The sequence below is a fragment of the Tiliqua scincoides genome, chromosome 15 (assembly GCF_035046505.1).
Source record: "Tiliqua scincoides isolate rTilSci1 chromosome 15, rTilSci1.hap2, whole genome shotgun sequence".
Taxonomy (NCBI): Eukaryota; Metazoa; Chordata; class Lepidosauria; order Squamata; family Scincidae; genus Tiliqua; species Tiliqua scincoides.
In genome coordinates this window covers 3,142,417-3,154,288 of record NC_089835.1, presented here as the reverse complement: position 1 = coordinate 3,154,288, position 11,872 = coordinate 3,142,417, and the positions used below count along the sequence as shown (strand labels likewise).

At 49.2% G+C, this 11,872-nt stretch overlaps 1 protein-coding gene and 1 pseudogene across 1 annotated transcript; both read right to left on the bottom strand.

Moving 5' to 3' along the window:
* Positions 1-54: 54 nt before the first annotated feature.
* Positions 55-174, bottom strand: LOC136635347 (5S ribosomal RNA; annotated as a pseudogene).
* Positions 175-3,684: 3,510 nt separating this feature from the next.
* Positions 3,685-11,497, bottom strand: TTC9C (tetratricopeptide repeat domain 9C). The gene is made up of 4 exons (XM_066610342.1): positions 11,386-11,497; positions 8,360-8,615; positions 7,276-7,458; positions 3,685-4,150 (listed from the first exon to the last, which is right to left on the bottom strand). Exons 1-4 carry the CDS (start codon positions 11,398-11,400, stop codon positions 4,056-4,058), a joined length of 549 nt encoding a protein of 182 aa, XP_066466439.1. The 5' UTR covers positions 11,401-11,497; the 3' UTR covers positions 3,685-4,055.
* Positions 11,498-11,872: the final 375 nt, after the last annotated feature.

Here is an 11,872-nt window from a genome sequence, read left to right as displayed (position 1 = left end):
CCATCCAAGTGCTAACCAGGCCTGACCCTGCTTAGCTTCCGAGATCATGGTATAAGCCTACAGCACCCGGTATTCCCAGGTGGTCTCCCATCCAAGTACTAACCAGGCCTGACCCTGCTTAGCTTCCGAGATCAGATGAGATTGGGCATGTGCAGGGTAACAGTTGCTGTTAAATAATAATAATAACAGTTATTATTACTACAGTTATACAATTATAATTATTACAATTATAATAACAGTTAGCAACAGTAACAGTTGCTGTTAATAATAATAATAATAATAATAATAATAATAATAATAATAATAATAATTTGTCAGGACCCACCGGAAGTTATGTCATGCCCAGAACTGACATCATCGAGAAGGAAAAAATTTTTTAACAATCCTCGGCTGCAATCCTTCCCACGCTTACCCAGGAGTAAGTCCCATTTACTGTCATTGTTAAAAGCATATATCTAGTAGCCTGTTAAAAGTACAGATCTGTCATGTTTCCCCAAGGCAGTCACATGCTGTGGTAGCATCAAGTAATATACTAAAAAAATTAAGTACTGAAATGAATGGGGACCCACCTGAAATGGGCTCGTGACCCACCTAGCGGGCCCAAACCCACAGTTTGAGAAACAGAGTTAGGGGCTTTCTCCATCTCCGCTGCTTGGTGGCAAAGGGGACGGTGACAGTGGTCTTAAGGGTGTCAAAGAAATGGCACAGCGGACCCTTTCACAAGACAAAGACCCTGTCCGCATCTAAGACCGCGTAAAATGCCCCCCCTTACTTGGGGGCATATAGCTGCCTCTGCTTCTGTTCCTTCTCCCACTCCCTGCATTTGGAGAGAAAGAGGAAGTGTGGAGGAGAAGAGAGTGGGATGTCTCTGCATCGGACACTGGAGACGCTCTAGCCTGCTGTTCTCAGCTGCTCCTTTTTGAATCCAAGAGGCAGGAGTGACAAATGCAGGCAGAGGACGGAGGAGAATGTAGAATCATAGAGTTGGAAGGGGCCCAATAGGTCATCTACACAGGTCATGGACACAGCCAGCGCCTGAAAACCTGGAGCAGTCTGATCTCTGGAGCCAGGGGCCACCGCCAAGAAGGCCCTCCTCCTTGTTGAGGTCCATCTCACTTCCATTAGCAGCAGGCTAGTGAAAAGAACTCTGAATAGACGAGCAGGTTTGCTGGGGAGCTGGTCAGGCGAGCAACAGCGAGTCGTTCCTAGTCGTTGCTACAGCGGCCAAGACATGTTTCACTGTAAGTCCACCAAGATGGTCACTGCCGCTATCCTGCCACACCACACTCGGTGGCACTTGGCCGAGGACCCATACAGCATCTGGTGGCATCACAGGTATTTACCTGCCCCATCTCTCCTGTAATTAAATCCTATGTTTGGAGTATACACACCACTCGCTGCTTACAAGCAGGTGAGAGGAAACAGCGGCCCTGCTCTCCTCCCACTGGGGACAATTCTGCGCTCTTGAGTCCGGCAGTGCTGCTCACGGATTGGCGGGTGAAGCTAGCTGCCATTTAGACTTGATTCCCTGGCTCCTAACCAGTAATAACAGTAATTAGCGAGGCTGGAAAGTGGTGGAGGACGAAATGGGCAAGCCCAAGCCTGTTTGGTGCGGATTCTCCAACCAAGCCATGCTCCTCGTTCAGAAATCCCTCCTTTTTTTTTCTTTGCCAGGGATTGAAACATTGCTAAAATATTTCCAAACCAACTCAGAGCTGCTGCCCTTCTGCTCTCTTCTGCACATGGAAGCTGTTTGACACCCAGTGCAGAATTTGAACCTTGAGCCCCTTTTTATGATGATTACATAAGCCAAGCTGCTAGTCCCTATGGGGGCTGAGATTTTTTATTTGTCACAAAAGCAGTTAGCTTCCCAAAAGCTAGAGCAGGGGTGCTTGTCTTATGCAGAGGACCGAAGGTAGCACTCATGGTGGCTGCTGAGGGCCAGAAGTGACATCATCAAGCAGAAAGTGACATCATCAAGCAGATGACGGCTAGAAATCACCACATAGGTACTCATTAGCTACAAATGATGGAAAATGTGCAGATCTTGTTCAGGTTTTCAAGATATGAGAAAGCCCAGTTATCAAATTCGGCCCCCAATTTTAATGGGGGCTGGATAAAAATGGCTGCGGGGGGGCCCATTTGGCCAAAGTGCCTCATGTTTGACACCCCTGGGCTGGGGCATTATTTTGCTTAGATCTCTTCCACAAGTCCAGGCTTTGGGCAGGGCAGAGCAGGAGTTTAATCGGGCAAGTCGCCCTTGGTGCACCCCTAAATTTCCAGGAGGAGCACCACCCCTGAGGTTTATGGGACGGCCACCAGCCAGCGACTCACCCCGCAGGGCCACCATGAGGATATAAGAACATAAGAACAGCCCCGCTGGCTCAGGCCATAGGCCCATCTAGTCCAGCTTCCTGTATCTCACAGTGACCCACCAAATGCCCCAGGGAGCACACCAGATAACAAAAGACCTGGATCCTGGTGCCCTCCCTTGCACGCATCTCCTCTCCGGTTTGCCATCACGGGCACCGCAAAACAACCAGTTCCTCCTCCAGCTGTGGCATCTCGGCCCACATCCTTCATTCCTGACATGCACTGCCTCCTCCCTGCTCCTTAACCAAATACTTCTGGCCCGAGCAGCAGCTGGGAAAGGGGGCTGTTTGCTTTTCTCAGCTGCCCTTTGTGACCTCTCCTTTGCAAACAAGGCATCAGCTGTATGTGTGTGTGCGGCAGGGCAACTCGCCGTCCCTTTGTCACTGGCTAGCGAGGCAAGTGCTAGCAGGACACTGAACGCAACAGGAGCCTGGCTTCTCCAGGATCTCCGTTTCCAGCCTTTCCAGCCCCAAAAGCAAGTTTCTAGTCCTCATGGTGGCAATGCTTGCAGACAGGCCAGCAACCGGGGCGAGGGGGTGTGTGGTTTCAGGCTATGGTATCCCGAGGGGGGCAAGCAAGAAATAGCTCCCCCTGCTGGACTGAAGATGGATCTGCATGGCAAGTGGAGATTCTACTATTGGCCCTTGGGGACGGAGTTGTATGCTTGGAGTGTTGCCAACCGCCTGTCATAACTTGGGTAAAGAATGTTACATCTCCTAACTTTTGAGTACTTGCAGGATTTCCAACCCTGGAATCTCCACCAGTGTGTTTGTGTATGTGTGTGTGTGTGTGTGTGTGTGTGTGTGTCTGTCTGTCTGTCTGTCTGTCTGTCTCATGCAAAATGCATTTGGGTGCAAGCATGTGGTAGAACAATGAGAGTCTCTGACTTTAATTCTGGACAGGCTGGAGGTGGCTGTCTCACAGTTGGGATGTCGAGGGTGTCATGGAGATGCCAAACATAGTTGAGGCTCCAGGCTCCTGTCACCACAGCCACCAGCCCCATGGAAGCCCCATAGTCAGTCACTATGGCAATGGGGGCATCAGAAAGAACACAGCGCCATAGATCAACCCTCCTTGCTACAAGCCATTCAAAAAAACAAACAAACTTTGAACTTCTTTGAACAGAAGGGAAGAGCCAGCTTCAACATGAGGCTAGATCTCAGTGATCAGGACAGTCTTCCTGTGCACAGAGACTTGGGAGCAAGTCCCATTATTAAGCTCAAAGGGGCTTCCTACTGAGTTGGCCTGGTGGGGCTCAACCCCGCAGTGATCGGTTAAATGGCCTTTTGCAAAATCCAGACACGGACAGAGTCGTTTTCCAAAACATTTTATAAACCAGCTAGCTCAAATAAGAAACAAAAAACAGAACGAGCCACTCGTGTACATAGTGCCTTCTGTTTTAGCTGCGGTGGAGGGAGGGGAAAAATATGCGGGGGGGGAGGGTTGCAGCCTGTCCCCAATCTGTTTCCAACCCGAAAACGGAAACACTGGTGCAACAGATCAGGACCACCTATTCCCGGTCCCCTTCCCCCACTTAGCTCCCACCTTCCCAGGCAAAATTGGCCACCGACCACATTTTCCAAGGCACTGTACCCCCCACGCCTCCGTGGGCAGCCCACAAGAAACTGGGAACCAACACCATGCCCCGTTCCTCGGGTTTTCCAGCAAGGCCGGGTTGCCTTCTAGCCAAACATCCCCATGTACAACTGCTTCTGCTTCTGGTGGTAGCTGCTGAGCTGGGACTCGGTCAGCTGGAGGTACCTTTTCACGTTGGCGTCTTCCGCGGGCGAGACCGGAAACAAAACACAAGCATGGAGAAGGAAAAGAAATTCCAGGTGACAAACATTTCCTGGCCATGTGACTCAATCAAATTAATCCAAGAACCATTTTGCAAGGAGGGGGAAAAAAATACATGGATGGTTATTGGTTTATATATCACTATGTGGCCGGATCCCAAAGGACCTCCTCTATGGAGAACTCGTGCAAGGAAAGCGCCCTACAGGTAGACCACAGCTGCGATACAAGGACATCTGCAAGAGGGATCTGAAGGCCTTAGGAGTGGACCTCAACAGGTGGGAAACCCTGGCCTCTGAGCGGCCCGCTTGGAGGCATGCTGTGCAGCATGGCCTTTCCCAGTTTGAAGAGACACTTGGCCAACAGACTGAGGCAAAGAAGGAAGGCCCATAGCCAGGGAGACAGACCAGGGACAGACTGCACTTGCTCCCGGTGTGGAAGGGATTGTCACTCCCGAATTGGCCTTTTCAGCCACACTAGATGCTGTTCCAGAACCACCTTTCAGAGCGCGATACCAGAGTCTTTCGAGACTGAAGGTTGCCAACAACATGTGACCTACTTTGCTGAAATGTGGTTTATTAATTATTTATTATTATAATTATTAACATTTCTGGCTTCTTATTTTTTTAAAATAAGTTTTTCTTCTTATAAGAAGCCAAAATAAGAAGGAAGGGATTTTAAGGCCAAGTTGAATGGGGGAGTCAGGGAAACTATTGGACAAGGGGATTGGACAAGTTTCTGGAGGAAAAATCCATTACTGGTTACAAGCCATGATGTGTATGTACAACCTCCTGATTTTAGAAATGGGCGATGTCAGAAAGCCAGATGCAAGGGAGGGCACCAGGATGAGGTCTCTTGTTATCAGGTGTGCTCCCTGGGGCATTTGGTGTATCTCCGCTGTGAGATACAGGAAGCTGGACTAGATGGGCCTATGGCCGGATCCAGTGGGGCTGTTCTTATGTTCTTAACTACAATTCCCAGGAAGCCTTGCAGGTCTCTTGTTATCTGGTGTGCTCCCTGGGGCATTTGGTGGGCCGCTGTGAGATACAGGAAGCTGGACTAGGTGGGCCTATGGCCTGATCCAGTGGGGCTGTTCTTATGTTCTTAAACATCTCTGAACTGGATTCTGGTTTGGTCTGGCTCCCTGGCCAAAAATAAGATGCTTTCTGGCCAGGATCTTGCCATCACTTGCAATAGCAGCGATAAAAGAAAATTTCACCTCTCTGCATCCTGGTCATCTTTCCCAGCTAGACTCCCAAGGCCTATAAGGTTTATAGGAAGGGAAGCAGACATGGTGGAAAAGAGAGCAACCAAAATGATGCCTGGGCTGGGGCACCTCCCTTAGGAGGAAAGCCTCCAGCATTTGGGGCTCTTCAGTCTAGAAAAAAGGCACCTGAGGGGGGGGCATGATAGAGACATACAAAATGATGCAGGGGATGGATAGAGTGGATAGAGAGAAGCTCTTTTCCCTCTCACACAACACCAGAACCAGGGGACATCCACTATGAGTGTTGGGAGAGTTAGGACTGACAAAACAAAATATTTCTTTACCCAGCATGTAATTAGTCTGTGGAACTCCTTGCCACAGGATGTGGTAGTGGCAACAGGCCTAGATGCCTTTAAAAGGGGATTGGACCAATTTCTGGAGGAAAAGTCCATCACGGGTTACAACCAATGAGGTGTATGTGCAAACTCTGTATGTATGTATGTGCGATACAAGGACATCTGCAAGAGGGATCTGAAGGCGTTAGGAGCAGACCTCAACAAGTGGGAAACCTTGGCCTCTGAGCGGCCCGCTTGGAGGCAGGCTGTGCAGCATGGCCTTTCCCAGTTTGAAGAGACACTTTGCCAACAGTCTGAGGCTAAGAGGCAAAGAAGGAAGGCCCATAGCCAGGGAGACAGGCCAGGGACAGACTGCACTTGCTCCCGGTGTGGAAGGGATTGTCACTCCCGAATCGGCCTTTTCAGCCACACTAGACGCTGTTCCAGAACAACCATCCAGAGCGTGATACCATAGTCTTTCGAGACTGAAGGTTGCCAACAGGACTATGTGCAAACTCCTGATTTCAGAAGTGGGCTATGTCAGGTGCAAGGGAGGGCACAAGGATGCAGGTCTCTTGTTGTCTTGTGTGCTCCCTGGGGCATTTGGTGGGCCACGCAGGAAGCTGGGCTAGATGCACCCATGGCCTGATCCAGTGGGGCTGTTCTCCTGAGCTATGCAGTGTCCTCCAGCACTATTTAAGAATTACTGGGGGGCCCGGCGCTGGTGTAGTGCCAGGGGACAGGAATTGAAAAATGGACCTGGGGGAAGGTGACGATGGTTCAATGCACCACTGCTCCCCCAACACAATCCAGTTATCCGACTGGGCAGTGGGGGGGAGGGGAAGCACCTGGAGCGGTGGGCACTCATAGGTGCAGGTCCTTTTATTGGGCTCGACCCCTTGCAAATAAACACCCACCAAGGAAATGTAGGTACAAAAACTGGATTCAGAACCTTCCGGAAAAGCCACCTCGTTGCACAATATAGTTGACCTGCCGTATATAAGTGGCCAAAATGTGCTTCACCTAAGAGCCACAGGCAATAAACTTCAGATGTTGGAGAGCCGCAATATTTAAGAAGCATTTAAATTCTTAACTATATTTCCACACCAGGAACATTGAACTTGCATTTTAATCCAGTGGACTCCCAGGTTTATACTTGGTAAAATAATTATAATGCTTGAAAAAAATTTTATTTACCTATTTACCTTATTTTATTTACCCCTTTGGCATTATATAGGTGATGCCACTGCTAACCACGGCTAACTTCAAGGTGACTGTCTCTGTGCCAGAGATTCCACAGGTCAGTGGCAGAGCTAAGCCATCTGGCACCTGGGTGCACAACATTTAACATTCCCTCCCCAAAGGCCTTAGAAAGGCACTCCCAGTTTTTGGTAGGCTCCAGTAGGCCTTCTAAGGCTCATAGAGGCTGCCCACAGTCTCCCTGGGTTCTAGAAAAGCACCCCCCCTGACACCCCTCCAGGTGTGGCACCCGGGGCAATTGACTCCCCCCAGCCCTGCTAGCTATGCCGTTGGCACAGGTTACTGTTACAAATCAGGGCTCCTCACCTTTGGGCTGCTTGCTGATTGCATCCAGGAGGTGGTGCCGCGCCTGGTCGTAATCCCGCAAGTGGTAAAAGGCCACGCCAGCCCGGTACGATGCCTTGGTGTTGTCCGGCTGCCTCTCCAGCACTTTCAAGCTGTACTCTTTCACCCGCTCATAGTTCACCGGCTCCATGTGGAGGAGACAGGCTGCGGAAGTACACACATCACAATAATAATAATAATAAACTTTATTTCTATCCCGCCCTTCTCCCTAAAGGGACCCAGGGCGGCTTACAACAAATTAAAAACAGATTAAAACATAATTTAACAACAGATGAAAACATATTAAAAACACATTAACAGAAACCATAAAAACAGTAGTCAGATAAAAGTCAGAATAAAAAAGAGCATAAAACAGCAGTTCTTAGAGGAATCAGGCCTGTAAAAAAAAACTAAAAGATGTATAAAAGATGTTAAAAAGGCCATGAAGTCAGAAGGCTTGTTTAAACAGCAGAGTCTTCAGGCCTCGCCGAAAAGTCTCAAGAGAGGGAGCCATTCTCAAGTCAAGGGGAAGGGAGTTCCATAACGTTGGTGCCACTACTGAGAAGGCCCTGTTTCTTGCCGCCGCCCCACGTACCTCCTTCGGCGGCGGCACTTGTAAAATGGCCTTCTCTGATGACCTAAGAGGACGAGCCGGATTGTACGGGAGTAGGCAATCTCTAAGATACCCTGGCCCAGAGCAGTATAGGGCTTTAAAGGTCAAAACCAGCACCTTTGGGCCCGGAAACGAATGGGCAGCCAATGCAGCCCCCGGAGAAGCGGGCTGACAGAGTCAAACCGCCTAGCTCCAGTGACCACACGGGCTGCCGCATTTTGCACTAATTGCAGTTTCCGAACCGTCTCCAGGGGCAGCCTCACATATAGCGCGTTACAATAATCCAACCTCGATGTCACATCACAACTGTGTTATTGAGAGGCCAGGGGCAGCCCCGGATATACATGTCTTTATAGTACAGTAAAAAAAATGCTCTGTACATGCTCAGAGATCCTCACATCAGCAGTTGGCCTATGGGCACCAAAGAAAAACACAGGCATGAGAGACCACTACCTGAGAGGTTATTGTAGCAGTCGCTCTGGATGCCGTGCAGAGCTTTCTCCTGCTCAGGGGTCACGGGGGGTCTCTCGGCGCCAAACTCCTGCAACGGAGAAGGCATGCTGGGATCCAGCCCCTTGAGCTGCAGCAGGGCCCAGTGGTAGCGGCTGATGGCATCGCGGAAACGCCCCTCCTTGTAAAAAGAATTGCCTCCCTCCTTAAAGATCCGGGCCTGCTGGAGCCGCAGCTCCATGGCCGACTCCAGAGGAGCCTGAAAGGGAAAGAAAAGGAGACATGAGGTCAAAGAAGGCACTTGTTTCTCTCCCTCTTTCCCAGGAGGTGCTGCCAGCAGCATGAAAATGCCACCTCTCTGACAGTCCAACTTCACCTGTCATAGCAGAGGCCAGCCCCAAATCTCCTTGAGCAGCCATTCTCAACCACTGTGCCATGGCACATCAGTGTGCCGGGAGTGGTCCACAGGTGTGCCATAGGAATTTGGGGGGAGGTCATTTATTAGTAGGGCCAATGAGGGATGTGAGGACCCCCCCCCCCACTAGCAGCATGGTGTTGCCTTGTCAGTTGTCAAAAGCCTTGACAATTTTAGTGCCTTGTTAGGGTGCCTTGAGATGAAAAAGGTTGAAAATAGCTGTCATAGAGCTCAATGTGCCATGTCCAACACCGTCCCCATCTTTACCTGGTGGTGTGGCAGCTGCCACCTCTCAAAATTGTAAAGAAAGATGGCAAATGGAGCAGGAGAGGAAGTAGGCAAGTGGTGGGCAAGACTAGAGCATCTCAGATGTTTTACCACCTTTCTCCTCTACACTCTCATTCCAGCAGTACAGTGAGAGGAGAAGCTGTGCCAACCAAGTTTCCCCTTCGGCATTAAAGGTACAGCTGCCCCTTCTCCTGGAGTGCCCAAGCACCCCACCCCCTTCTCTTCACTTATGTTTAATTGGGCCATCAATGCACAAGGTGCTCTGGAACTGAAAAGAGGACAGGTCCCTGCCCCAAGGCGCTCACAATTATAAAGACCAGGAAGTGAACAAATGAAGGGGAGAGGTTTGGTGCCAGGGTGAACAGGAAGAAATACATGTCCAGCCTATTTATACACTGATTTTTTATTCACGGATTTGACTCAACAGGAATGGCCCCTGCAAATGAGAAAGAATGTGCTGATCCCTGGAGAAGGGGAAAAATGCATCCCTTTAAAATCAGTTTTAAAAACTGAACAGTAACAACAGCCCCCTTAATGAGAGAGAGAGAGAGAGAGAGAGGGCAGCAGGCTAACAATCCATCAATCCTTCTCTCTCCTGCAGACCCCTCCCTCCCCCCAGCAAGTGAAAGAAAGGTGATCATTTTGCATTGGTGAAGGGAGGGGCTGAGTGAAGTGTCTTCTTAATGACTCTTATCTTAGAGTCAAAAGGTTAGCAAGGCTGTTTTTCAGTCACTGGAGCAAAGAAACTTTGTTTTTAAAATTAATTTGCTATAGTGCGTTTTGTTTTTTTTAAATCCAGGTGAATGCTTGGAAAGGAACCCATGTGAATAATTAGTCTCAACCTGTATGTGCTCATTTATGGACACAAACCTATGCTGAGTTCCCAAGATCTGGAAGTGGAGCCAAAGTCTTCACAGAAGAGGGGGAATTTGAAGGATGTAAGGGAGGAGGCATCACCCAGGAATCCCAGAAGGAGTTCCAGGCAGAGGCAGAGCAGCTGGCCCAAATCACAGACCTTTTCCATAAACACAGAGAGTGATAAGAAAAGCTTCACCTGCCAGTTGGGGTTTCTGACACTCTCTCCCAATCTAACCTCCCTTGCAGGGCTGTTGTGTGAGGTTCCAACAGGACTGGGGGAGGAGATCTACATCTGCTGCCCTGTGCTCCTCAGATGGGGGGGGGGCAAAAACCAAAATAAAAAATTTAATGCAAGTTGATACCTTAGACAGAGGGGGCATGCTGAGATCCCAGATAGCCACTGCCAGTCAGACCAGATTTACAGTGGAATCCTATTTATGTCTACTCAAAAGTATCCCCCTTGAGTTTAATGGGACTTAGAGCCCAATCCTAGGCATATCTACTCAGAAGCAAGTCCCATTGCAAGTCAGTGAGGCTTACTCCCAGGTAAGTGTGGGTAGAATTGCAGCCTTATTCCCAGGAGAGTGTGTCTAAGGCTATAATCCTGTCCATGCTTTCCTGGGAGTAAGCCCCATTGACTATAATGGCACTTACTTCTGAGTAGACATACATAGGATTGGGCTGTAAAATTGCAACTGTAGTTACCCCCTGAGGAAAGTAGAGTCATGTGCTTTGTAAGGAAATGTTTACACATATACTGTAGATATATTAATGAATGTGATTTTAATACGTGATCCATTGGGGTCTGATTTGTTTGATTGTTTTAGGTTGATTGATTGATTGATTGATATTCTGCCTTTCTCCCCGAAGGGCACAATCAAGATTAAAATACAAAGCAAGATAAAATACAAATAAACATTAAAAAGAACAATTAAAACCAGATAAAATGCAGTCAATGTTCCAATGTTTTACACTTTTACTTGCATGGTATATTCTTGCATGCTGGAAGCCACCCTGAGTGCTCCAATGGGTGGTAGAAAGGTGGCGTAAAAATTCATTTAATAAATAATAATAATAACAACATCACCAGTTTTGACTCTACCTGCCCTGGCAGGGGGTTGGACTTGATGATCTTGTAGGTCCCTTTTTCTTAATTCAGTGAGTCTACCCACCCTGCGCAAGAACAAAGCCAGGGAGGAAGAGAGAGGGTGGGGGATAGCTCAGGGGGACAGAAGCACTGTTTTGATGCAGAGGGTGTCAGATGCAATACCCAGAGCATCTCCCAAGGTAAGGCTTGTAGGAATCCCCCACCTGAGCAGCCCTGAGTCAGCACCTATGGTACAGAGCATGCCAGAGCAATGGTGCGGCTCTAGAGGAAGCAACTTCATGTGCCAGTGGTGCAGAAAGCCAGTGGCTTCCCCGCATTCTCCTCCCCGCTTGCAAAGCCACAGATCACCCACCAGATTACCTTGGCAGCTGCCATCAGGAGTCAAGGAGGGCTACAGCCCTGTTCAGGCATCTCTCTCTCTCTCTCTCCCTCCTCTGAATGGAGCTGCTGCTGCTGCCACACCTCCCCCAGCATGACCTGGAAGCAGAATGAATGGGCAGGCTCATGTGACCACAGCTTGCAGCTGCTTCTGGGGCAGAGGAGAGGCACAAAAAAAGGGCAGGGAAGAACAGATTGCAAAAAAAAAAAAAAATGAAGATAAAAAGGAAGCCCACCTCCATCACTTGGGGATTCCCAGGCTTGCTCACAAATCCTCAGCCATCCTGACTCCCTGCCGGCACATTCCCCCCTGTTCATTCATTGCCCGTCTGTGCACCACTGTTCAGGCAGTGGTCACTGCACATGGTGCTTTTGCCCAGAGGGGAAAGACCAAAGGGCCCCATCCGATCCAACTTTCCAGCACCAATGCAACCCCCTGGTAAGGGAACCAAAGTCCCCTTACCTTGAG

Excerpts from the sequence above, each read along its gene's own strand:
- TTC9C (XM_066610342.1), bottom strand. Across the intron at positions 7,459-8,359 it reads CTGCTACAATAACCTCTCAG|CCTGTCTCCTCCACATGGAG; the intron begins GTAGTGGTCTCT and ends GTACTTCCGCAG. Across the intron at positions 4,151-7,275 it reads AATCAGCAAGCAGCCCAAAG|ACGCCAACGTGAAAAGGTAC; the intron begins GTGAGGAGCCCT and ends CGCCCGCGGAAG.